The sequence below is a fragment of the Lepidochelys kempii genome, chromosome 16 (assembly GCF_965140265.1).
Source record: "Lepidochelys kempii isolate rLepKem1 chromosome 16, rLepKem1.hap2, whole genome shotgun sequence".
Classification (NCBI taxonomy): domain Eukaryota; kingdom Metazoa; phylum Chordata; order Testudines; family Cheloniidae; genus Lepidochelys; species Lepidochelys kempii.
Window position 1 is genome coordinate 26200089 of NC_133271.1, and position 26855 is coordinate 26226943.

Below are 26855 nucleotides of genomic sequence, written 5' to 3' on the forward strand. Positions count from 1 at the left end.
CAGTATGGGGCACGAGGATGTGTAGGGTGCATTTCGGGGCACTGCCACCAAAATTTTTCAATCAAAGGCACAGAGGGCACAAGTGCCATAAGGACACTACTCAAAGAATAATAGACCAGCTAGGGGCAGGGCTACTGATACTGGCAGCCAAGGCAAGATCCAGGCAGATACAGAGCTGAATTCCTGTGAATGCTTCCTGCAGGAACACCAGCACAGCTCTTCTCAATGCTGCTGCTCAGGTTAAAGAGTGACCATGCAACATAATTGTAACTTATGCAGCTCTGAGAAAGAAACAAGCTACATCATGCAGCTATTTACCCAACTCCCTCTCCTCCCCATCCTAGAGGGCCATGCTCCCTTGCAGCAGGCATTCCCTTCTGGGCAGCTCTGCCAGTGTTCCCTCCACACACTGCAGTGGGGAGAAGCACTTGCTACTGTTTTACTTGAGTAGTGAAATGGCTCATGAATGACAGTGAGTAAAATATTAGTCACCCTTACTTACACCTTACTCTGCAAGCAATCCCAACTGAAAATAATGGAGTACTAACTCATGGACTAAGGTGCTTCTCAGTCTGAGCAAGGCTGGAAGAAACAGGCTCTTAATTTGCAGAGAAGGTTTAAACTCAATGCAAACTGCATTTAAAAGAAGTTTTAGAATAGGAAGCTTAATCTGATTCAGGGCACACCAGAAAAGACCAAATTAATGGATTTGACTCAAAATAAATTGCTTGTGGATGTACTATAGGTTGCTGAAAGGTAAGTATGCATATTTATACAAACAGCACATGTGATAAAGCAAAATTAAGACAAATCATTTGTTCAAGTGGGATCTTAATCGTCATAGAATAAAGCAGAACACAAAAAGCAGAAATCAAATAGGATGTAGAAGCTTAAAGAAGCTCAGAAAGCCCATTAGCACTTTTGACAGATCCAAAGATAACTCTAAAACCACCAATACTTGGCCTGAGGAGTCTGCCAAGAAGCTTCATACTGTGCAAAAATATGTTCCACAGCTTGCCATCCAAATACAAAGGAAGAGCTAGAGACAAAAATTACGCCTGATTTTTGGAGGATTTTTGTGGTGATTTTTAAAAATAAAATATTCAAAAATAAACTCACTTTTGTTAGTAAGGAACAAAAAGGTATAAAGACATCATTCAGGTCTCATTAGATCCCTTGTTATGGAAAACCTATAGCCACATACAGGTATATTTTTAAAAAACAACACACTTTGCCAAAACCCCATTAAACTGTCATGTACTTTTTCTCTATTTCTCGGCCCATCTGTGCTGATTAGCAAGATATTTGTGTCTAAACAGAAGCTGTCTCCTTTAAAGTTCTGCTTTCCCCACACACCCATCTCTCTGTGATGCCAAAACACAGTGCGTGACGACACAGGTTTTTCCAAGTGGTATGAATCAAGATGTTACAAATATTAGGGGGCCCATTCTTCCCTCAAGGAGCATGCAACTTCCACTGACGTTAGCAGAGTCGGGCACAGCAAAAGGAGTGTAGAATCCCTGAATTCTGCCTGAACTGAATCAACTACACAGAAAGTGAAAGCTTAAAAGATTAACAAAAATCTATCAGCAGAGGCAAATAAAGGAAGAGAACTGGACAATTTAATGGGGAAAAGTTGTTAAGGTTTTGTAAAGTTTGCCTAAGCATGACAGTGGCTTTTTGAGACATTTATATATCTACATGTGGAGAGTTTTATATGGTTTTATTTTTCCTCTCTAAAGATCTGCAAATTTCTGAAAGTGGAGAGAGCACCTACAGAACATGCAGGATCCATGGCACGATACTGAGGCTGGGCAACGCATGTGCAGTGATTTGCACATTTATTTATAAAAAAAAGATGTCATCTTTAAAGAGAAAATTGAGATAAGTTCAAAATAGGTGGCTACACCTCCTAAGTTGCTAAGCTGAAAATGAGTAGGAACCAAGCTGCTTGAAAACAGAGAAGTCCCAATGTACTCAGTACGGTTGTTATGTATTTGATTTCTCACCATTTAAAACTCTCCTTGGACATTAAAGCTGAGATTTCTCAAAGAATTTAAGGGAATCAGGTACCCAAATCCCACTAAAAATCAATGAGATTTGGAAGCCTAACAACTCCTTCATGCTACTGTCACAGTCCCACCCTAAATTCATTCAACAATTACTCTTTTTTTATTGTTAATAGGTATGTGCACTTTTTGTTGATTTTATTCAGGCCAAAAGATCTCACTCCTGCTTCCTCCTCCTTCACCATCATCCCAAAGAGAACTTCTCAATAGGATTACAATTGAGTGTACCCCCTTCTGTGAAATGGAACAACAACTGGGGTCACAAATGTAATAGTAAGTGCACCATAACTTCTATGTATGCTAAACTGCCATTAAAAATGTATATGCATCACTGAAAAACAAATTCTTTCAAACTATCATAGCTAGTTACTCATCTCTAGGTCTAAACTTCATTTAATAGTCTTTTGTAAATTTCCCTTTTGGAATAGGCCAGATTTATTTAGAAGCACATTTTCTTCCAAATGTCACACATTTAAAAGTTGCTCTTCAAAGATCTATCAGTTGCTTAACATATTAAGTAATCCATAATATATTTTATAATGCCAGGATGTAGCTTTTGGAGAGCAGGAAAGAAGAAAGAGGTGAGTATTCTGTTACAAATGGTCTAGCTATAGGAATATAAAATTACTAGTTTGAAAAAAGTTATGGAACACAAGAACTTAAATCAGATACATATATTTTAATAAGTGAGATATCATGCAGTTTGAGGTTGTGATGTAAAATGCAAAGAATATATATCACAGCACATCAGAAAGAAACTTCCATCATCTCTGAAACAGCTAAATTACCTGACAAATCTGAAATACAATGGATACTGTGTGTCTAACACTACTTGGTAATATATTTCCTGCAATGAACCCAATTTGTTTATTTCTGAAAGTCACAATGCATTCATAAATCTTTCATATATCCTAAGAAATCTTTTGAAATAGTGAAATCTCAGGTGTTATATGTAACTGTCCACACTAAATGCTTTTGTGGATCATTAACCATTCTGGTCTGACACAAAGCCAGATAATTACGACAAGTTTGTTAATGTTCCAAATGGAGTTCTATGTGATTCTCCATTAATCATTACACACAACTTCAAAATCTAGCACTACTAAAGATTTGTTAATAGAGGCTTAAAAATGTAATTACTGCCATGGTATGTGGCATTATTAAAAATGCAGGTCAACTGTTTAAAAACTATAAAGATTTATGTTCATTTAATGCCTTTATATTATTGTCTATATAAACCACAATCCTACATGAAAGTTACCTTGACAGACAGATAAAACCCGAGTGTGCAATTACACAATGATATTCATTAGCAAAAAAAGCACTGCTTTTATTAAGTAGAAACCTGAGAAGTAGCTGAGAATCATCTTTAAACAACAAACCTTAGACTAAGGGTTTCATTTTCAAAATTTGTTTTTATTCTTTTCTTACACTGAGACCTAGATTGATGAATTTGCATAAAAATTTATTGGACTAAGTTTATCACATCAGTTGTTGTTTCCATTTTATTCCCATGCCAGCAAGTTAAAGAAGTATGGGTTGGATGAATGGACTATAAGGTGGATAGAAAGCTGGCTAGATCGTCCGGCTCAAAGGGTAGTGATCAATGGCTCCATGTCTAGTTGGCAGCTGGGATCAAGCAGAGTGCCCTAGGGGTCAGTCCTGGGGCTGGTTTTGTTTAATATGTTCATTAATGATCTGGAGGATGGTGTGGATTGCACCCTCAGCAAGTTTGCAGACACTAAACTGGGAGGAGAGGTAGATACGCTGGAGGGTAGAGATAGGATATAGAGGGACCTAGACAAATTGGAGGATTGGGCCAAAAGAAATCTGATGAGGTTCAACAAAGACAAGTGCAGAGTCCTGCACTTAGGACGGAAGAATCCCATGCACCGCTACGGACTAGGGACCGAATGGAGTTCTGCAGAAAAGGACCTAGGGGTTACAGTGGATGAGAAGCTGGATATGAATCAACAGTGTGCCCTTGTTGCCAAGAAGGCTGATGGCATTTTGGGCTGTATAAGTAGGGGCATTGCCAACAGATTGAGGGACGTGATCGTTCCCCTCTGTTCGACATTGGTGAGGCCTCATCTGGAGTACTGTGTCCAGTTTTGGGCCCCACACTACAAGAAGGATGTGAAAACATTGGAAAGCGTCCAGCGGAGGGCAACAAAAATGATTTGGGGACTGGAACACAGACTTATGAGGAGAGGCTGAGGGAACTGGGATTGTTTAGACTGCGGAAGAGAAGAATGAGGGGGGATTTGATAGCTGCTTTCAACTACCTGAAAGGGGGTTCCAAAGAGGATGGATCTAGACTGTTCTCAGTGGTAGCAGATGACAGAACAAGGAGCAATGGTCTCAAGTTGCAGTGGGGGAAGTTTAGGTTGGATATTAGGAAAATCTTTTTCACTAGGAGGGTGGTGAAGCACTGGCATGCGTTACCTAGGGAGGTGGTGGAATCTCCTTCCTTTGAGGTTTTTTAAGATCAGGCTTGACAAAACCCTGGCTGGGATGATGTAGTTGGGGATTGGTCCTGCTCTGAGCAGGGGGTTGGACTAGATGACCTCCTGAGGTCCCTTCCAACCCTGATATTCTATGATCACATCAGTTGTTGTTTCCATTTTATTCCCATCTGTCTCCTCTGCATTCTCTATCAGAACTCTCTATTCCCTCCATTAAAGCCCCCATCATCCACATTGCTGGGACCACATTATTCCCTTTGAAGCCTATCAACACCAACCAATGATCCAAAGGAAATGCTTTTTAGCAACACAAGGCAATCCCCTCTCCTTCAGACTGAACATTAAGCTTTCAAAGTGTTTCCAAGTCCTTCTGGTCCAAAGCCTTTTCTTTTATAAAAGCCTTGATTCACAAGCATTCATCATGTCTCCTGTACAGATATTTTGGGAAGTTGGCTCCTGCCTTAGAACTCAAGCCAACGTCACTTGCAGATGTAACAGACTGAAGGTAAATAAAACTATACATTCTGAAATCAGTACTGTGTGGTATATCCTGTATCCTATTTTAATCTCTGCTGGTGATTTATTATTTGATCACTCCCAACTCAATCTCTTTGTGACTCAACATACCCATCTGTAAAATGGGAATAATACTTCCCAACCTCCTTGGTGGCCTCACTGTAAAATCTTTAAGATCATTAGATGAAAGAAGACAAATTAGCATTAAAACATTATCACCACCACCACTTGGGAAAAGATACCATACTCATTCAAACCAGACTGACTGCTGATTTAGCTTCAGGACGTAAGTCCTGTATTACTTCTAATGTATCAAAGTTCTAGGAAAACCAATGCCATAAAAAATAAATAAAGCATGTGTATTAAATTTAATGGTAATGTAAAGATCTACAGAAAAGCGGGTAACTATGTATATTTGCAATGGGAAAAACAAAGGACAAACATCTGCTGCACAAACTCACCAAGCAACACACTAATAAATAATTAGAAGGTCTGGCTGGATTCTTTATTTTTATAACACAAATGGATTTTTTTTTTTTTTTGGTGCAGCATCTGACCTCAGAAGGTTTTGTCCTTTATCTAGCAGCAAGACTTTGAGATGTCAGGCAGGCAGATTTGGAAAAGGCCCACAACAAGGAGGTCTAAAGAGTGGTCAAGGCCAGCAAATATCAGCTAGGTCCTCTCTGTGTTTGACACTTGCAGACCTCTCCCCTGATGACACATCTGAGGTATGGTGAAATCTGTACAAGACACTGTATGAACACTGGGCTGAAGTGTATCTCTGAAGAAACCACTCAAAAAAACCCAGAAACCGAGTAAAGTTCCGCTCAACCTTCATTAGAAAGCTATGTGGTACGCAACGGACCTTTATTGGTCCCTTTGTGATCATTTAAGACAGTCCCATGGTCTGCTTAAAAGGTCCCTACCATGCTCCTCCATCCCAATTTGTCTACATGGCCATCATCCTTAATAATCTGCATCTGGATACTAGACCAAGCTCTTGATTTGTTGCCTGCCACTGTGTAGGTATGGCAGAGAGGAAGCATGCTGTCTTCACAAAAGAGGAAGTTAGCCTTAAAACCTCCTACCAGTGTATCCACCAAGCTGCAGAGAAGTCCAGAAAACTGGAATTTATTGCCCCAGCGCTTAGCCAGAATTCAGACACCAAATTGTGAAGACACTAAGAACACACCAGTGGGGCAGGATAGAAAATGTGGGAGAAAATACCAAAGGTGATATCTTGAAAAGTCCAAGGAGGTTTTATACAAAACAACTGCACTTCACCCCTTCTGAAGCCCTAGCAATTTTGGCATTTTAAATATTATGGTCTTCAACTAGAGATATTTAAACTCATCATTAACATTCTTGACTCAAAACAATAAATAGCGTTATAAAAAACTTCAGAAAACATTAAGAACAGCTTCAATATAGTGTATTTTTCAATCTTTCTGATCAGCTTAATTTTAAAACAGAAACTATGTCTCATAAAAATGCACAGTCAGTCAGTTACTGAAGTTATACTTTTGTTCTGCTTACCGAGTCTGAAGCATCATTGATGGCAGCAGCAGAACTATGGAAACCGGGTATATTAACTGTAGTTGGGAAACCAGCAGAGGGAGCACAAAACTTTAATTTGGGGGCAAGTGGGTTGGAAGTGACAAAAGCCAGGGCTATTTTATTATTGGCTCATGGTGAAATTGTAAATTTTCTTAAAAAAAAAAAAAGATCTTTAGGATTTATAAAACAGGAATGTACACAATTTTAACGTATCTCAAAAACTAAAGTTTTTGACAACATACCTTTCTAGTTTGCCTGTTTAGGTAAAAGTGAAATAGATAAAACTTCTCATCTGCCTCACTCATTCATACATATGCACAGCTGCACACACTCATACCTCCTCTATCCCAAAATGGTCTGCCATGGCGTCACTTTGAAAAATACTTCACAGATCTGTACTTGATAACAATTCAGTTTTAAATAGATTATTATAGTATCTGACATTGGCAAATGGCACTTAGAAGGCTGAGCTTCCTTAATTGACAGACATTAGCAAAAATAGTCAGTTTTTTAGTCAGTCAGTTTTGGGTGGGCTGAAACTGTAAGTGTTTCTCTTAAATAATAACTTTTTATCAAAGATATTTTCATTCATTCAAACTAAGTTTGCCTTGCAAACCGATCAGAAAGCAGCAAGCTTTATCAATAGTGGTAAGAAACAGCCACTAAGACACCTATTGCAGAATAAGCTATTTTATTTTTAAATATCCTTATTTTTGGGAACACTAATTATTAATGTCTGCATCTCTGAAAATAAACATCTTGATTTCGCATTTATATCAAGAGACCATTATTCTGTCACAACTTCCCATTCACTTGATATTTTTTCTTAATTAAATAGACAATTTAATCTCATCATATGACACTGAAAATCATTTGCTCTAGAGAGAATACTGGAGAGAAGTTTTATGGGGTTCATTTACAGTAATTACGGAAAAAGCTAATTTATTGTGTCACTGGTTAATCCTGCAGAAGCAATTTAGCAGCAGACATCCTGTAATACAATTTGGTACAGCAATATTTAATGTTTGAGAAGATAAACAGTGGAAGAGTTTCAATATCTAGTACGAGTTCACAAAATATCATGTAACAGGAACTACTAGCTCTAAGTGAGGATAGCTTTTTGTCTTGCTGTTCTTGAAATTAAAAGGAAAAACTGTAAAATGTATAATCCTCTATGCTACTCACATTTTCAGGGATACTAGGAAGCTCTGTGATGTCAGGCACATTAAAGTAAGAATGCTGGAAAGGAAAACACAAAATTATTTTTGCATAGTTAAAAGAAATACAAAATATTGCTTGGAATCAGTAATGTGTTGAGCCCATAACTGCAAAAGGAAACTAATATATAACAACATTTTATATCAATTACCAATTAGATCATTTTGTCATTGATTTCAAAATTTAGATTTTTTTCTCAAGGTTAAAAAAACACTATATCGAATGTTGAGTTACAAAGTATCAAATATCTTTAAAAGGATAAATTACATGTAATTCTTGTACTTCAGATGTATTAATACACATAGGTCATAAATAGTGTGAGGCTATGTCAGAAGAACTCCAAAGCTTTCTGTAATTCAGACCATCTTTCCTCAGCCCACTACAAGATCCATGTCTGAGTACAGAACATACAACAGCTAGCTCCTTTTTGGCCTAAGGTAGTACAATATTAATATGTTTCACTGTTTAGGCAACAAAAGAGATGGAGCTGTATCTAAAAAGGGCTCCTACTTTCAGAGAATGAAACTGACTGGTAATTCACCCTTTGTGTTAAACGAGGGAACTCTCATAATTACCCTCCCCAATCGCTGTAGGAAATACAAAGAGTTCTGATGCAATAACAATGGTTGCTCTTGATCTCCTTGACATATCTCCTTTTATATATTATAGGATTCTCCAGTGGTACCTTAAGAGTGTTCCTGATGACTGCTTGAGAATGATTGAAGCTCTGCAAAATTATATCACCTGGCAGAATAAATGAGAGTTCCTCTAGGGAAATATATACCGTGAAATTAAAAAAGCACCACCATTTAAGAAAGCAAACAACTTTTGGGAATAGGATTTTTTTCTAACTTAAGGTATATAATTTATTAACTATTCTCCTGCTTATTGTCTCTTGAATCCCATGGCTAATAGAAACACAAAGCAGCCCTGTGCAATGCATATTTGCATTGCTATGTGGTTTGGAAAGTTCACAGTAGATGGTATCAAAAATCTGCACCAAATAATGCTCCAACCTGCCAAGTACCCCCTTTAGATGCCCTGATCTACCACACCAGATAGACAAACTACCAAGTTTGCATATGGCAAATTTTGTCCATAGCAGATGCTGTTGCTTCAAGTCCAGCTGGTCATGGTTAAGACATGCATAATGAGCAGATAAACATCCATTCATTGGTTATATCAAAAACTAGCCCAAAAATAAATACAGAGCTAGAGAGTTGCAGTGGTAAAAATATTACTATATGGGAGAAGAACCCATTATAAACATATAATGTCATTTCCACATTTGTAAACATACAATACAGAAAAGCCTTGACTGTAAAGATGCAGCAAGTTTCAGCAACTGTATGTGACTGATACAATAACTGATTGTACAGACTGCGAGCGATAAAATTAATTAACAGTGTTATCTAACTACAGAACTTGGCCACTGCAAAGAAACATCAATGCGACTTTTAAAATGTTTTTTTTTAAAACATGTTCAATGATTAAATGATTGTGCAGCACAAAGAAACAAAGCTGAACAAATTATCTCTTCCAGGTGCAATAAATGGTTCCACTACGGGTCGGAGGATGACAACAAATGGGAATCCATTCTCTATTACCAAAATGTTTTAAATCAACCCACAGAAGTAAGAGGAGGCTGGAATAAGTACAAAAAGTAAGGAAGAGGTTTGTATGTTACATCAATTGCTAATGTTGCCATATACTGAAGGCCATGTGTGCAAAGTGAAGTACATACATAAGTCTTTGCAGGATCAAGGCCCATATATTTTTCATTCATGGCTTTCAAATACCAAAACTCGCAATTTGATATCCTGTTTTATGGTCAGTTTACTTAATCCATGACATGTTAAAGAAGATAATGCTGTTTGAGTAATTTAACTGGAAAGCTATTTTGCGTACACCTTTTTATTTTTAGCTATTTGAAAAACTGTCTAGTTTTTATGTTGGTTTCCTAGTTTCATGATGCTTCACACCACTGCAATTTGTGAATTGCTTAATGGAGAAATTTACTTGCTTTACATTCCAGGAAACTATTTTTGTTTTATTATTTGCTACTTTGATAATGCAAGACATTTCTGATGTTCTTATTTTGGGAAGTGAGGGTAGTTAGACACACTTTGTATTTTTGTTTGTAAGTTAATATTTTGTATATTTTATATTATTTTGAATTTTATAATGTGTTATAACACTGGCACTTTATTTTGTGTTAAAGTTTTTTGGGGGCTGTTGTGCTCTTGTAATGTTTCCACAAGTCACACAATTCTGTTGTATATAGTGATTTATCATACATTCCATACTTCATGAACAATTTTTCGGCTGAAATATCTAGTAGCTGAAACAGCTACTTTGACTACAGATAAAACTGGTATGCAATGCAGACTTTAGCTTCCCAATGTGTCACTATTTTAATTTGAATTGAAAAGGAACAGAGGAAATGGAATATGGAGACTACACAATTAAAAGGAAAAAACTCCACAAGCTCTTACAGATCCATCAACTTGTAAACAGCTAAACTAAAATGCTTAAATAGCCCAAAACAAAAGTAGTCCCTAAGCTGTCCTTTGATATTCTTTCCTGCTCCAGTGCTCATGAAATGTTTGAGGCAAGGGGAGACCAACAGCATTCCTTGAAACCACTGGTATGAAACAACTGAAATATCCCAACAGATCATCCTGTCTCTGAGACAGCTTGTCCTCTAGGTCAGGCAGACATGCTGTTCATACAATAGCTTTCCCTGATAGGACTAGGTCATCTCCACTGCCAGCTGGTGACCTAGCTAGGCCAAACAACTGCTACCTGTCGACTGACATTACAGGGTGGAGTGATGAGAGTAAGCTGTTTGTAGCCAGCAGTTAGTTTTAAAAGGAGGGGGAAAGGGAAATGAAAGAGGGAGACAGATAAGCAGAGCTGTAGCTGTACATCAGCAGTTCTAAATGTGAATTCTAAAAGCCAAAGCAGCACACAAAGCAACATGTTGTTGAGTATTTTTCACTGGCTCTTTCGGTTTTAGCAATTGCTGCCCAGAACACAAGGTTGATCCGCAAACATCAACTAGAAGAAAACAAAGAGAAATCTTTCCCTTAAAGCCCCACCAACCCAAGCGTAAGTTCTTCCACTAGTTTTTCCACTAAGACTGTAGCAGAATATAACAACCTCAATGCAAGTGTGAGGAGGAGTAACTATTGTTCAGGTGGGAAGGAAGGAAAAACCACCAAAATCACATGCACCAAAGTGTTAGTGCTCAGAGTGTTGCTCTGCCAGGCAGGGAACTCTGAGTTTGCTTCCCAGTCTTGTTCCTAATGCAGGCCAGCAGGGGCTGGGAGTGCTGCAGAGATAGGATCATGAACCCCAATAAGAGGAGTGTTGTGTTGCTCCGCAGTGACCCCTCAAGCTGATAAGGAGCAATGCTCACAAGTGTCCATACAGAATCCCACCTAGTCCTCTACAGATCAAAGGATGGGGACTCTTTTCAGGATTAACACTAGGGAAACGGAGAGGCTCTTCAGGGCTTTAACAGGAAAGGGGGCATGCACAGCTCCCTGTCCCTGAGGGAAAACAATATAATCTGCTACAAGACTCAAAAAGAAGAAAGCGCTGTTTTGATGTTTTTCCTCTTACAATGTTACATAATGAAAATGTGTCTCCTTAGTTTGCTGCTATTTTCCCTCACTTACCACACTGAGATGAACAGGTGTTCCTGGGTCAGGGATGGGAAGTTTATGAAGTGTTTCTAGGAGTTCATTCCTCTGACTGTCCTGAAATAAAAAGGTACCTGCTTAATAAAGGAACACTAAACAATAAATTGTCATCTCATGCCAGTCACTGAGATGTAAGTATATGGGTGCTCTGAGGCTAGATCACTTGCAAATGTGAGGAACAGATGCCAAAAGGATTTATACGGCAGACTCAAAGGAAATGACACTATTTTCTATGCAAATATCCTGGCGATATGAAATGCTGCTTTTAGAAACAAAATACATCTTCCCACATGTAGGTTTCTACGTTTTGAAATCTTTCAAGAAATCAGTGAGGGAACCATCCTATGCATTACTACAATTTCATCCCAGGGAGGGCCAGCTTCCATAGCAACTCTTTCATAACAGAAACTATTTGCTTTCCGCTGAAGACATCATTATAAAAAGGCAAGCGCTCCTTCTTCTTCTAATCTGTACAAGTGTGATAAAATGCAAAATACGACTATTACTGGAGAAATGGTAAGGGAATCAAGGCAGTAACATATGACAACCAGTCAGTTTATAACAGTACTGCAGTAGCCTATCGTATCTGAAACATACATGATACATACAATGTCTAAAGTTTTCTACAATATGCACAATCTCCATGCACCACCAACTTTCGTTTATAGTCCTAGAACTGACCCTTAGTATTTTCAGTTCATATTTTGAATGAAATATCAAAGAGCATACTTGAATTCCACAACACCACCCCACTTTTAAGTGCAAAGGTCTATGTCTTCTACATTGGTAAGACAGATGGGATGAGCAACAGGAAAAAGGCCTTTTGCCTCAGCAGACCTCGTTTCAAATCTGTATCGGGGCACCACATAAATAGGTTTAGAGAAGACATCTGTCCAACACTCCCGGAAGCACAGTCTGTCTGTCTTCCAGGAGGCCCAATACCAGAACTGCAGGGATGCTATGGCCATTATTAAGGTACATTAACAGAATTCTGGAGGAACTTTCATGGTACTTGCCTAACTAAACTGTACCTGGCTCTCTCAAATGACTCTTTCTTGGATACCAAAATTAACCTAAAATGTGTTGCATTTCTCAAAGCCCTTTTCATGAGAGTAGCTAAGTAGATCATAAAGCCCATTCTATAGGACTGTATGGTACAGATTGACAATTCAACTGGCTATTCTCTTATGAGCATACTGCCTATATGGTTAGTTTTCACCCTATCTAGGACATTTAATGTTTGCAAAATGAGAGAGCTCAGAAAAGTACCTGTCCTTTTGCTGTATAATCTGCCAAGATGTTAAGCAGCTTATAAAAGACTTCAAACCATGGGAGATAACTAAAAAACAAAAAGGAAAAAGCACAACTGTAAGTTACTTGAAAATATCATCATGTAATTCTAGATTCGCAAGTTTTGCTATACACAGTAGATGCATCGTTAACAAAAGCCACACCATCTGAGCTGAAACTTTGATAAATGGCTGGCAGGAAGGTATGCTAGTACTCTCTCCTGCAGTGGGTGTGGCCAGGAGGGTGGGCCATTGCAGTGCAGCATGTATCGGCCACTGGTCCCCTTCCTTTGATTGCAGAGTTTCTAATAATCACTCCTGGAGCTTCTGGCCACAGCATGGCACCACCATGAAAAGCAGCAATGGGTGAAAGTAGGTCTAAGAATCGGAGAAATCAATGCTGGAAATTCATAACAAAGGCCACCATTTCCAAACTCATTTCACTGCACATGCAACAAATGGATGATCATACAGAAGTCATAACTGTCTATGCAGTCATTGGTAACATTCTGGAATTGTTTTTAAGTGCACATATTGTTGCACACTTTTTTAATTATACAAAATTTTCCCATACTGCATGCTTAATTACTGACCCTAAATGCAGCTGTTGGGGCCATAAAAAGGGTAGGAAAAGGTGGCTGTTCTGTAATTGGATCCTGCCCCCCTCTTTTTTATTACAATAACATTATTTGCATATTCTTTAAAAAATTATTTCTTTTTACAATGAATCACCAGAATGATGGGTATACTCTCTTACCCAGCATCTATAAAATTCCACTTATTCAAGCTGTAGTTAGACCAAGAATACTTCTTACCCTGAATGCAAATTTGCCTCATTTATAGCATATCAGTTCTTTACAATAATCAGTAACGAAGAGTCAACTTTCAAAGGCGCGAACATGCTGAAAATTATGTATCTGCTTTTTCACACTGTATGGCTATTTAGTACTGCTATGCCTTCTAGGGACATTTCCACTGCACATAAACAAGGACAGACAGCTAAGACACTATTCTGTGCTGTAGGAAGCTTTGCTTGGATTTTGTACCATTCTTGCATGGCAAGGATCTTTGATTATTTTTTAAATCTCTGCAAGGAATTTTCCCTAAGCTATAGTGAACAGAGAAGCTAGGAGTACGAAGCATAAAGTGATTTCTCTGTTAATCACAGATGCCTTGTGAAGCAAATAAAGTATATTTTTGATATAGTTGGACAAAATTTACAGCCTTTACACAATATGACTACATCCTGCCAACTGTAAAGAAATCAGGGCCCCTATGGTTACTAACTGTACAGCTTGTAGTAATAAATGAAGTGAGAAGCAATATACGTGACAGATAAAGTGAACAGCACTCCATCATTAACATTTGTTTTGAAGCCAGCAAATGCTACTGTAAAATTTAAGTAGCTTATCAAAATATACTGATAAGCAACTTAGCTTTTCACATTATATGACAGTACTATCGCTTATGTTAATATGTTTCAAATGACTCTGGGAACCACATATTGACTATTGCACAGACAGAGAATTACCACTTTAAACAACGTTTAGTTTGGCATCACAATGTAAACATTCAAGAGGGATTAGACAGATAAGTTTCTCTCTTCCCATTTAGTTAAATAAACCTCAGCCGAGTTAAAAGCTATTATAATAGTAACAAGAAATCCTTTCAGAATAAGACTCCTGCACAGAGATTAACAAGAACCTGGTAAACAAACCCATACAAGCATCAAAATATATTTTTCAAAAGAAGGGTTTAAGGCTGCTTTTTTTTTTTTTTAAAGCTAACAATATGAAAAAGAAAACCTACTTCAAGGAAGACATGCTGAATTAGACTTAATCAGGCAGGACTTCTTAGCTGAAAATGTCATTTACAAAATCAAAATTATAATATTTTAGAAGTTTTATTTTTGTTTTAAACTAGATTTCTGTCAATAGCTTATAAGTAGTAAATGAGAGAGATTCCAATTTCTAATTTTGACTGGGTTGCATCCTCACAGAATGCTTGATGAATATAATCTAACCAATCTCCTCAGAATGAGACATTTAATGGTTTAATAACTGTTACAAGGTAGCCCTTTAGAAATCATCTGGTATTCAAGTTTGAGTCCTTTTGGTACAGAGTTTGGGGCTGGCTGTGGCAGCATAGTTTCAATGCACCTTTTTGCACTGACTGATGCTTATCTAGTGATGGCAGTGTTGAGGTTTTGAAACCAAACTCTGGGTTGTATGCTTCTTCAAAGAGCCACTGTTTTCCCCTGTTGGGAGGCCAGAGTTCACAGCTGAACCTTATCTTGCTACAGAGCCAACAGAGTTTCCTGTATTGCTTCATTAAGCCACACATGCCAACTCTATAGGTTTTATTCAGTTGCCTGCAAGGACATTGGATCCAAATTCCATTTTAACTCTGTCAGTCAGCAGCTAGTCAATAGTTTTTGTATACAAAAAAGTGCAGATAAATGTTTATATTTACACATTGCTAAAATGTCTGAACTGACGGTCATTCTGCACACAGTTCGGGGTGAGGGGAGGCGTACTGCCATTTCTATTACACTTGCTCACTCCCTATTTTTCCTTACTGCTCATTCATCTCTCTTATTGGACATGGTTATAATCCTGGCCTGTCACTTTTTACTCCTATTTTGTCCGGTTTCTCTCAAGTAATATTCACAGCTCAGTGTAGCCGATCTAGTTCAGTATTTTATGGTTTTAAACAACGTTATAGTTTGAAAATTAGCATCTCCAATTTGGGTGGTGATGAAACGCATTCATGTTTCATACTACAAAGCTGGCAACATCACAAGAATGTCGGGCACCCATGGCTATTAGGGAGATATATAAGAATCTTGCAGGGCGGGGGTGAGGGGTGAGTGGAAGAATGATACAAAAATATCCAGAAATTAGAAACGTTGCTGTTTCAAACAGGAAATTATTAGCAAACAGAATTACAGACAACATAGAATGACTTTGCCAAACCAACACATCTATAAAAGGTCTAGATGTTTAGACTACCGTTTTCTATAAGGTACAGTATTAAGCATACAAGAGAATGCCTTTGGGGATCTGTGCTCTGTTTGCTAAGCTGTCACGGACTGACTCCTTGCTTTCTTACCAAGCTTTATGTAGCCAGTGGAGAATCCCCATGAGACTCTGCATTGCCCCTTTCATCTGGGTATAAATGCAGCAGGCTTCTAGCCTACAGCAGTTGTCTAAAGACACGGTCTTACTTCAGTGTACGAGGCAGACCTGCGGGGCAGGAAAGGATATTTCTACAGGCTTTTTCCACTCCCTGTATTTTGCTTTTAGAAAGGCAAAATTTGCCTGACTGGTGTTCAGATAACTGGGATGGGTGGGGGAATTGGGGGAGCACACACACTACTCCTTAAAAGGGTAAGGATTTGGGTAGGAATCAGAGATAACTTTATTACTGTCAGGTAGAGTCAAGTAGTAAGAGCAATGGTATAAGAAAAGAAACAAAATATGCACACAGCCAAGAGCATCTTCCTTAAACACAACCATATTATGGAGCTGCAGATATATTATATATAAGTAGGGCAGTGAGAGAAGATCTTGATATGTGACAGCAGCATATTTCTCTCACATGCTCGACTGCCCACTAGTCTCATATATTAACTGCAATTAAAATCATTACATAATTCAGCATTAGCTTTAGAAGTTAACGTCCCATTAATACAAAAACGTACATTTCCAGCTTCTCAGTTTTGGAAAGAAGGTTATTTTTCTCTGTAACTGTTTAATAACTGTGACTTGGAGAAGATTAGATATCTTCTTTGATTTCAGATTATTTGTGTGACTGAGGGAGATTTCTCACCAAGAAAGGAACGATCCCCTTCTCTGTTATCACTGGTACAATGTATGAGGCAGTACTGGTAACATAATGCCCTTGGAGTAATAGCACCTCCACAGAAAATCTACTGTCATTCCATTGTATTTTCTGTGTTACACACTCATCCTCTGAGGGTCTTTCAGCACTTTATTGGAAATGCTACCTACAAACTCCCTTTTACAGACCCGAGAATTTTCTGCCATTCATAACATTTAACTACATATTTAAATTGCTGTGGCTGCATAATGCAGTGTGTTGGTAATGCTTAATTTTGTCAGCACAGTACACCGGACCCTCGCTAGAATGCGGGATTTGGGATCCATGTGTGGTACCACGTTAACGCGGGGACCGCGTTAAAATGAATTCCAATTAAAGTAATTAAATTTGGGATCCATGGCCACGACTGCATTATATGCGAATTCGCACTACATAGATGCGCGTTCTAGCGAGTGTCCGGTGTAATTGCCAATTTTTCACACATAATATTTGAAAAAATTGCAAATGTAGTGTATCTTAGGTTCTCCTAGGTCTCTCTCTCTCAGATGCTTGGCTGGCTGGTTCTTACTGTCACGCTCAGGGGTGATCACTATGATCACCATATGTGGGGTCAGGAAGGAATTTTTCTCCAGGTCAGATTGGAAGTGATCTTTGGGGGTTTTCGCCTCACTCTGTAGCATGTGGGTGAGGGTCACTTGCCAGCTTTATCTGGGTATATCTCACAATCATTTCCCTTGTGAGGACCTTGGGCACTGGTGCATCTCAGACCCTCCTATTCTCTGCCTGTGGTACATAATAGTCTAATCTCCTGTGGACTGTAAAGCTTTTATCTAATTTTGGTTGTTGGGTTTAGGATGCGGGTGCTGGGTGGTACTGGTGGCCCCTTCTGGCCTTAAACTCTATAAACTGAGCACTTCACAGCTTTAATGTGTTTACCCTTGTGGTAATCCTGTGAGATAGGGAAGTGTTATTATCCTACATTACAGATGATGAACTGGCACACAGAGAGGTTAAGAGACATGCACAAGGTCACGAAGGAAGTCTGGCCGAGCACAGAACTGAACCCAAGCCTCCAAATTCCCATGTTGTGCCCTAATTACTGGATCATCCTCCTCCTTCCTGAATAGTTTAAAGGAAGACATAGGACACCTTTGGGATTTTCTTTCAATTGACAGATATATGTAGAGTGATTTTCACATATAAGCCCATTTCTACAGTTTTTACATCTCTCTCCATAAAATACATTAGTCACTACACAAATCTGTAAACCTTTCAGATGCACTGTAAAGCTCAACAACTCTCCTTTTGGGAGACTGAAGAGGGGAGTAGAACTAAGGATATGGGCTGATAGTTGTTTACATACAAGTTTAGTATTATTGTGAGCAGAAATCTAGTAAGAGTCAGAGGCAGTCCATTCCAATTGTATTTTTATATTGTGTATTTTAAAACACCCAGAGCAATGGAGGGGTGCCTTGGAAAAAATCAAAAGAAATTAAATGATATGCATTTCTATACACACAGAAAAACAAAGTGACTTGTTCTCTATGGATGCACACAGACAGAGTGATGCGATGGATTGTAAAGCCAGGTCATAGAAACAATCTGATTACGCACCTTTGGGTGCCTCTCCTGTACTCTGCCCAGTAAGCCATCTCCATCAGCACAACCTCTGCCTGCCTCCATTAGAGATTTTTCTCTCAGTACTGCCAACCTAACATTTAATATTCCATAACATTTTTACTTCTTCCTCCCGAATGGGGCATTTTGCTACTCCTTCTATCCCCAAAAACACACTGGTGTGAGGTTCACGTGTGAGGTTCAACAGTGACAAGTTTAAGGTTCCAACATCTCATGACCCTTCAAGACTAAAAAAGGAAGCTTTATCTCAATTGGGATAAAAGATGTCCAGCTTTCCCATGGGGCGTATGAAACCTTCATCTAATTCTGGAAGCTCCCTGTGTCATTTTATGCACAAAAAAGCTGTGTGTGTTATATTCTGGATGCAGCAGAAAAGGAGCGAGATAGTCACAGAGGGAGCTGACAGAAACACAGCTGTGTGCTGTGATTTCTTTTTTGTTCTAGCTGCAAAACTGAAACTAACACGGGGTGGACAAACTTTTTGGGCTGAGGGCCACCTCTGGGTGGGAAAATTGTATGCAGGATCAGGACAGGGGGTTGGGGTGTGCAGGAACGGGCTCAAGACAAGGGATTGGGGCAGAGGAGGGGTGTGGGCTGTATGAAGGAGTTCAGAGAAGGGGGTTGTGGTGCAGGAGGGGGCTCAAGGCAGGGGTGCAGACTGCGGGAGGGAGCTCAGGGCAGGGGTTGGGGTGCGGGAGGGAGTGCGGTGTGCAGGAATGGGCTCAGGGCAAGTGATTGGGGCAGAGGAGGGGTGCGGGGTGTATCGAGGGCTCAGGGAAGGGGGTTGGGGTGCAGGAGGGGTGCGGGGTGCAACAGGTGGCTCAGGGCAAGGAGTTGGGGTGCAAGAGGGGTGCGAGGTGCAGGCAGGGAGTTGGGGGGTGGGGTGCAGAAGGGGTTCGGGCTCCGGGGTGGCAGCGGCGCACACCAGGGCCAGGGCAGGCTCCCTGCCTAGCTGCCCGCCCTGGCCCCGCGCCACACTGCTCCGGGAAGCAGCTGGCACCACATCCCTGCGCGGCCCCTGGAGGAGGGGGGGGGGGACACAGGGCTCCGCACACTGGCCTTGCCACCCCTCCAGGTACCTCCCCTGAACAGGGAACTGCGGCCAATGGGAGCTGGGGGGGGGGGAACGGTGCCTGGAGGCACGGGCAACGCACAGAGCCCTATGGGCCCCCCCGGGGCCCAGGGACTTGGTGCCAGCCGCTTCTGAGAGCGGTGCGGGACCTGCAGCACCATGCGGGGCAAACACGCGGGCCGGATCCAAAGCCCTGAGGGGCCGGATCCAGCCCCTGGGCCATAGTTTGCCCACCCCGAACTAACATGAAAGTGAGGCTTTGCACTGGGGAGGGGAGAGTACCCAAACATTTAAAGGAACAGGACATTACAGTCCTCTGCCCTACTTTAAAAATCTTTCCAAACACAGATGCATCATGTACGTGGCTAACAATGAACATTATATAACCTACAAGTTGCGGGCGGACTACTGCAGACTCTTAAATTACAATAGGTTATTCTGCCCTGGAATAGCAATTCACTAAGCAATTTATGAGCTCAGGAGCACAGCTGTTTTTCACTCTCTCGGGATAATATGATAATGTTGGAGAGGCAGCATTCCAAACAGGAACGGTCAGTGGGAAGGAACCAATTGGCTCTGGTACAGAATCAACTGGATCTGATACCAAAGTTTCTCCCAACAAGCCACTGAAATTAATAGTTGTAATGGAAGGAGGTTCAGCTGGAAGAACAAAAATTCCTCTCGGTCATCCCCATACCCCAGTGCTTGTCAAGGCTGCAACAGGTGCATCTGTTTCCATAAAATACCATTGGATAGTTTTATCATGAACTAAACAGGTCCTGTGCATTTCACTCCACAACCATAGCTGCAAGTCCACACTTAAAACGTTGCAATGGTGCAGCTCCACTGCTGCCACTGCACTGCTTCAGTGAAAACCTTACCTACACTGAGGGGAAGGCTTCTCCTGTCAGCACAGATAATCCGTCTCCCCAAGAGGTGGTAGCTAGTTGACCTAGCGCTGTCTACAGCCGGGGTTAGGTCCGTGTAACGACATCGTTCAAGGGTGTGAATTTTTCACACCCCAGACCGACAGAGTTATACTGACCAAATTCCCCAGTATAGACCAGGCCTAAGTCTCCTACTTGAAAAGAACGATGACAAATCTTACATTGATCAATCTGCATAGCTTTGGATTTGGCTACATGTGAGGCAGCATCAGGACACAGCAAGTCCCAAAAGATAAGTAAAGATCTCTTCAAGAAAAGAGTTGTAGGTGGGTCCTGTGTAGTAGCATGTGGTGTGTTCCTGAAGATAAGCAAGAAATTGTCCAATTTCTGCTGATGACTCCAAATAGACCTGTTAGCTCTTATGGCATGTTTAAGTGTTTGTATGAAGTGTTTCACTAATCTGCTTATAGCAGGATGGTATGAAGCAGAGCATGTGCACTGAATTCCATTTGAAGTTAAGAACCTCTAACATTTTTCACAATGGAACTGAGGTCCACTGTCACTCTCTAACTGTAACCATAAACCAAATTGGCTAAACAAGGTACGATGATGTCCAATTGTCTTGGCAGCTATAGTAGAAGTCATTCTGAAAACTTCTGGCCATTTCAAATGGGTGTTGACTATGACCAAAACCATATAACCTTCTAAAGGTCCAGCAAAGTCCACATGAATACATGTCCAAGGAGACTCAGGCTACAACCAACAGGCAGGGATTGTGCTGAACCAGGATCATGCTGAATGTGCTGACACATAGTACAGAACTTTGCCTTCCTCTCAAAATCTTTGTCAATCCCTGGCCACCAGACATAACTCCGGTCTATGGCTTCATCGGTACAATACCAAAATGACCTGCATGAAGGGCTTCCAAAACCTGAGCTTGCCGTGATTTTGTAATGATCACTTACATTCCCCATAAGATGCAACCATGATTCACAGATCATCCATGTTGATGTGACATGAATTGTGTAAACTGGGGATTCTTATGATCCAACACGGTACCCTATAACACCATTTCCTTCACAAGAGAAAGCACATCATCCATAGCAGTTTCTTTGTTGATGTATGTGTGAGTGATGGGTAACCTATCAAATTGAGATAGAACACTTCATTTGATGCTCCTTCGGGCTGACAAGAGCTTGAGCATGGCTGGCGTAATAGTCTACCAGTATTGTTGCACTGAGTCCCTTTGCAAAATTGAAGTACCAATGCCCATCATTGCGTATGAGGAGCTACTAATGATGGAATTCCATGTTTTGGTCCAAAAACTGAAATGTAAGCAAGGTAAAAAGTCCATAATACAAACAGGTATGAAACTTCCAAATTCTGAAGATAATGCTGAGAGTGTCTCACTCTATTTGCGCTATTTGCCTCCTAGATGTCTCTCCCACAGGGAAATTCTCTCTTTTCGTTTTTTTTAAAAAAGGAAACAGTGTACTATCTCCACTGGATCACCCTCTGCTGGCCATGTGCTTATATTGCAAAACGCGGAATTCTGCCTTTGGCTGCACTTGGGCTCCCTCTCCTGGCTAAAGATTCTCAGTGCAGGCTAAATGTTTGCCTGCCCGCCTGCTTGCATGTGGTGAATGAAGATGGCTGCTTGCTTCCACTTCATTGTTCTATTTGAACCATTCTGGTAGTAATCACAGAACTCTTATCCTTTGTTCTGTCTTTATTTGCCTACTTTTCCCTCTCTAGCTGGCTGGTTCCCACTGTCCCAGGAGCAAGATTAGAAGTCTGTCACCCTGTGCTTCTAGGTGAGCTTTGTCCCCTTCCGCATAGTATTGGCTTACTTTTTTTTCTTCTTCTTGCAATGCAAGCACTGGACACACATGAAATATAAATCCTGCATCACCAATGTTATATTTCTGGACCCAGCACCGGAGATAAATACAGTCACAGAGGGAGCAGACAGAAACAACTCTCCTGCTCACTTTATTATTTTAGCTGCAAAACTGAGAGTAACGTGAAAGTGAGGCTTTGCACTGGGGAAAGGGGAGTGCTCTAACATTTAAAGGGACAGGACATCACAATTATATATAATTTGAATTGCAGTAGCACGTTGGTGTTTTTAGTCTTCTTTAAATGCATTACTGTTAATATTTCTCCCTCTCGTCATAGGTTTTTGTTGTTGGATTCATGGCACTATGGGAGGTTGGCTTTACAAGTGGAAGAACATAAAAAGTAACCCCAATAAATGTTATGCGCTCTACATACACCGTAAGGACTATCTGAGATTCAAAATACTCTGCAAGGACCATCCCTGCTGTGGGAGGAGATGGATCATGTGGTGGTGCGGTTTACATCACATAGGCTGGAGAGGGGCTGTAACTGTAATTACTTAAGAATGCCCAGAGCCTGGTTGTTGCCATGAATTTGTAAAACAGCTTCTCTGTAAAATGTGTGGCACACCCAGATTACATGATGGAACATTACAGAATAGAGGTTTAATGACATTTAATTGGGAAGACCTGCAAAACTCACAGGTGGTTTGCTTGTGAGTACTGTGACCATTCAAGATCACAGGATTAGACTTTTACATCGTCCCATTATATGTTCTATATGAGATATAGATAAGCATATGCACACCTGCTTTAAAGACCGGGCATACAACACTTCCGGTAGCTACTGGGAGGAAATGGTGGGTCAAAAAACCTGCAGGATCAAACCTTTTACTTAGAGTCTTATGGCATGGCCTTCTTGCTTTTTTAATCTTTAAGAATTTATATAAATATTTCCAATCCAATCCTAACAACTGGAATTAAAAGGTATCATTAGAATAATATCAAGCCAATTCTCAATGAACAGTTGAATATTTTTTAGTATAAAACACTGATAGGGTAATTAACTGCTCTTAGATACAATTTTCTTTTAAATTTAAAGGCTACTTAGTTTTAAAGGTGTGACAAAGCTGTGGTCACTTCACAGTGACAGTAAACAACAATGTTAAGAATGTCTCCAGGAAGTTCATTTCAGCTCTCACTTTGCTCTTTTTGTCACTATCCCATTGAAACCTTTTCTTTCACGCTAAGTGTCCAACTGCCTCAAACTCATTTATCCTATTTGCTTCTATAGTTTTACCTGGCGACTTATTCTGTAAGTTTACTTCGCTGAGGAAAACAATGCTGTCTGCCTCCATTCACTGAGTAGTGACAAGATACTTCAGAAGCAAAAAATCACCACCAAAAAGAGAGAAAGAAGTAGATGATATGCTTTCAAATGCCAGCTGAAAGCATAAGATGTGGATTTTGTCTTACAGAAAGCCAAACGTGCTACATATCCCTAAAAAACAATCAAACAAAAAAACCTATGGACACAGAGGTTGAATTTATAACCAAAACACTCTGCACCACATGTGACTTAAGTAGCACGACTGGTAGCACTATTGAGGATTTATAGCTTATGACTTGCTCATATTTAATTTGTAACCGAACACTTCCCCTTCCTCTTAGCTACCTTAGAACTTTTGATTAACTCTTGTTTTCACAGGTCACAGGTTAAACAAAGGAAGGGAAGCGCTCTGAAGTGAAATTGCCCAGAGCACCACAGCAAAAAAGCGACCCTGTTTCAAGCAACATTAAAATAAGTAATAGACTAGAGATTGTTCAAGACAGTTGAAGTTCAAAGACTCCAGAAAGCATAAATCAGAACATTACTGGAAGATAAACAAAATAAGTGCTAAGGAAATGATGTGGCTGAGTCTGACATTGTTTTATTCCAGGGCTACATTCTGTATCTGTTTACAGTTCTCTCACCAAGATGTCCCTCATATTTTTAAATGACAATACTTGTCACAAATCACCAAAATCAAATTAGACTCCCTCCAGTCTAGGAGGGAGATGACTTTCCCCCCACCCCCGCCTTTGCCTTTCTCTTCCGCGGAAATATCTCAGCATGCAACCCAGCCACATAGCGGGAGACAGGCCAGCCTGAAGGAAGTATGCTTATTTAGATACAAAATAAGCAAATATGGGCACCGGAAAACTGCTTTTCACACTATATAAGGTCTGCACAAACTCTGCTGCACACATTGCACAGTACCTTATTCAGTAACTCATATGTCATCACCTTTTTAGTGCACTCCTTGAAAACACAAAACACCATGAGTTACATCTCTCATAATGATTAGGGTTAGTTAGAACCTTATCAGACAACTTCATTGTACTGCAGCTTTTAACACAAATACGTTTGATGTTTAAAGAACACTAGTGGGGAAACAATAATGCCATTCAAAATCATCCAGGCAACAGCAAAGATGCAGGTTCAAATCCATTTGTAGAAAGAAATGTAAACTAGTGTACCCAGCAAAAACATCCAAACAAACCAAAAACCCACCATCTCCATCACCCAGCAACGGCTGCATGTAGCACATTTGTGCTTAACAAGAAATTCTATCTAAAAGTGGAAAATGTTTTGCACTATCCAGAAGTACTTTGTAACCTAGATCTACAACAGCAATATGTGCGAGTGCTCAGCACAGCTCAGAAGTCCAGGTTTCACTTCAACAGTCACAGTTTAAGCAGAAGATATCATCCAACATTAGCTGTCACACAGATAAAAATGCAACATTGCGGCCAACTTTGATTCCTATCTTTTGAAACATATTATTCTACTTGTCTCTCTTATGTGGAGGGAAACAGCTCTATTTTATCATGGTAGCAGTCTTAAGAGTGTATTTTCTGACTGCACCCCAAGGAGAAAGAATGTTAAGATAGTTTGGGGGGTAAAGCAAGCGAGTTTTTCATGTATAGCCTGTTGGAAAAGGTAGGTACACATTTTTGATTCTCTCATTCCAATACCGCTATCCTCTACCCCACTCCAAGGAGGAAGGGAGCTATGTAAGGTCTGAAATGAATTTTCTGTGGAGAAAATGAGCATTATATAATGTCAACAGCAATGAAGCTATGTGCATCCACAGGCCTCTTCCCTCCTACCAAATACCTTGCACAAAAGTATTGAAAGAAACCTTATTAGTACAGTAAACGAGCAAACATTCATCTAGAGAACTAAAATGGTCTCTTAGGGGAAACCTCCTGCCCTCAAGTTGTCTTGTATACTGAACTTAACTAGCACAGGACTGAATTTAAGAATACACAAACAGTGAATATTGGTATACTGAATATGTATGCATCTCCTGATCTCTGAGTATAGCTCTAAGATGTTTAGATACAGCCTAGACTGAGGCCTTTTAAAAATGGTTTGAAATAGGATAGTCATGCCAGGTTGCTTTCTCTAATGCATTTCAGGAGATAGAGCTTTTAAAATCTACAACTTTTGTGCCATCTACAATCTCCTTAAAATTATAACAAGTGATACAGAGAAATAAAATTATGTACCCTTGTGGAAATACAATGCATTTACTGAATAAACACACAATTAATATGTTTACTGAACTTTTTATAACCCTAGAGATTGGGCACATTAATGTCCAACATACTCATTGTGCTGGCGAGAAAGAAAAGTACTTAAAATATATGTGTACATTTAATAATTACCTTTAAAATTATGCCTGTCGTATACAATTGCTCTGGGGGTTAATAGAAGTGCTTTCTGTGATTACTCTTTCAGACTTATCACTAGGACTGAAATGGAGACTTCATTTCAAAGACCGAATTAAAGCAAAAGGGAAAGAAAGATGCAGAACATAAAAGTGTCAGCAACATTTTTTTAAAGCTGTTCCTCAATGAATGACTCTTTCAAGCTAAAAACTGCAAATACTTCCATATGCCTTACTAGCTGAAGGTATGCTATGTATTGTTCTTAGTTAACTAATTGGACAAGACTTAAACTTCCAGGATTTAGTACGCTCTAATAATGTAAAGGATAGCAACAGTAACAAGAATCTAAACTCTGCCGTGAGGCAAACACACTGACGCTAACACTTTATCTTTCTACAAGTGGCTGAGCTTAGCCTTCATTGGGATGAAGTACACGCGCTCCCATCAGCCACAGATGAAGTTCAAGTGTCTGTGCACATGAGAGGTTTCAGAGTAACAGCCGTGTTAGTCTGTAATCTGTAGTCTGCATCTGATGAAGTGAGCTGTAGCTCACGAAAGCTCATGCTCTAATAAATTGGTTAGTCTCTAAGGTGCCACAAGTCCTCCTTTTCTTTTTGTGCACATGAGCGCATGCACACACACAAAACCAGCAAGCCCAGTGGGTCAGCAGCTATACTGAGCACACGGTAGACTCGGATTGAAAAGCTCCAAGTTTTCTGGTCCCCGAGCCTGCAAACTGCACAAACATCTCTAAGAGATGACTCTGGGGCTTCATGAAGAGGCACTACCGGCTTCTGAGCCTACCGAATTCATCCTTCTGGCTAAATATGGCATGGGATTAATATGAGTCCAAGGGGAGAGACAAGTTGTTTATCATCGAGAAATGCTTACTATTTACCAGACTTGAATAATTAATTCGGAAGTGGCAAGTGAAGACTGACCCCTAGACTTAAGGTGGAAACGGAACATTAGGACCCAGGCTAGACCAGCCTTCAGATTGGGACAGGCATATGAACAGATCACTCGTGTATATCAAGTG

General features: G+C 40.0%; 1 protein-coding gene across 5 annotated transcripts in view; it reads right to left on the minus strand.

The window, feature by feature from the left end:
* Positions 1–26855, minus strand: part of DENND1A (DENN domain containing 1A) — a 381020-nt gene that overhangs the window by 195329 nt on the left and 158836 nt on the right. For all 5 annotated transcript variants that reach the window (XM_073313958.1, XM_073313955.1, XM_073313954.1 and 2 more), the window contains 3 exons: positions 12802–12871; positions 11509–11589; positions 7793–7846 (listed from right to left, as the gene is read on the minus strand). In XM_073313958.1, the coding sequence (XP_073170059.1) occupies positions 7793–7846; positions 11509–11589; positions 12802–12871 (205 nt within the window). The remainder of the gene's footprint in view (positions 1–7792; positions 7847–11508; positions 11590–12801; positions 12872–26855) is intronic.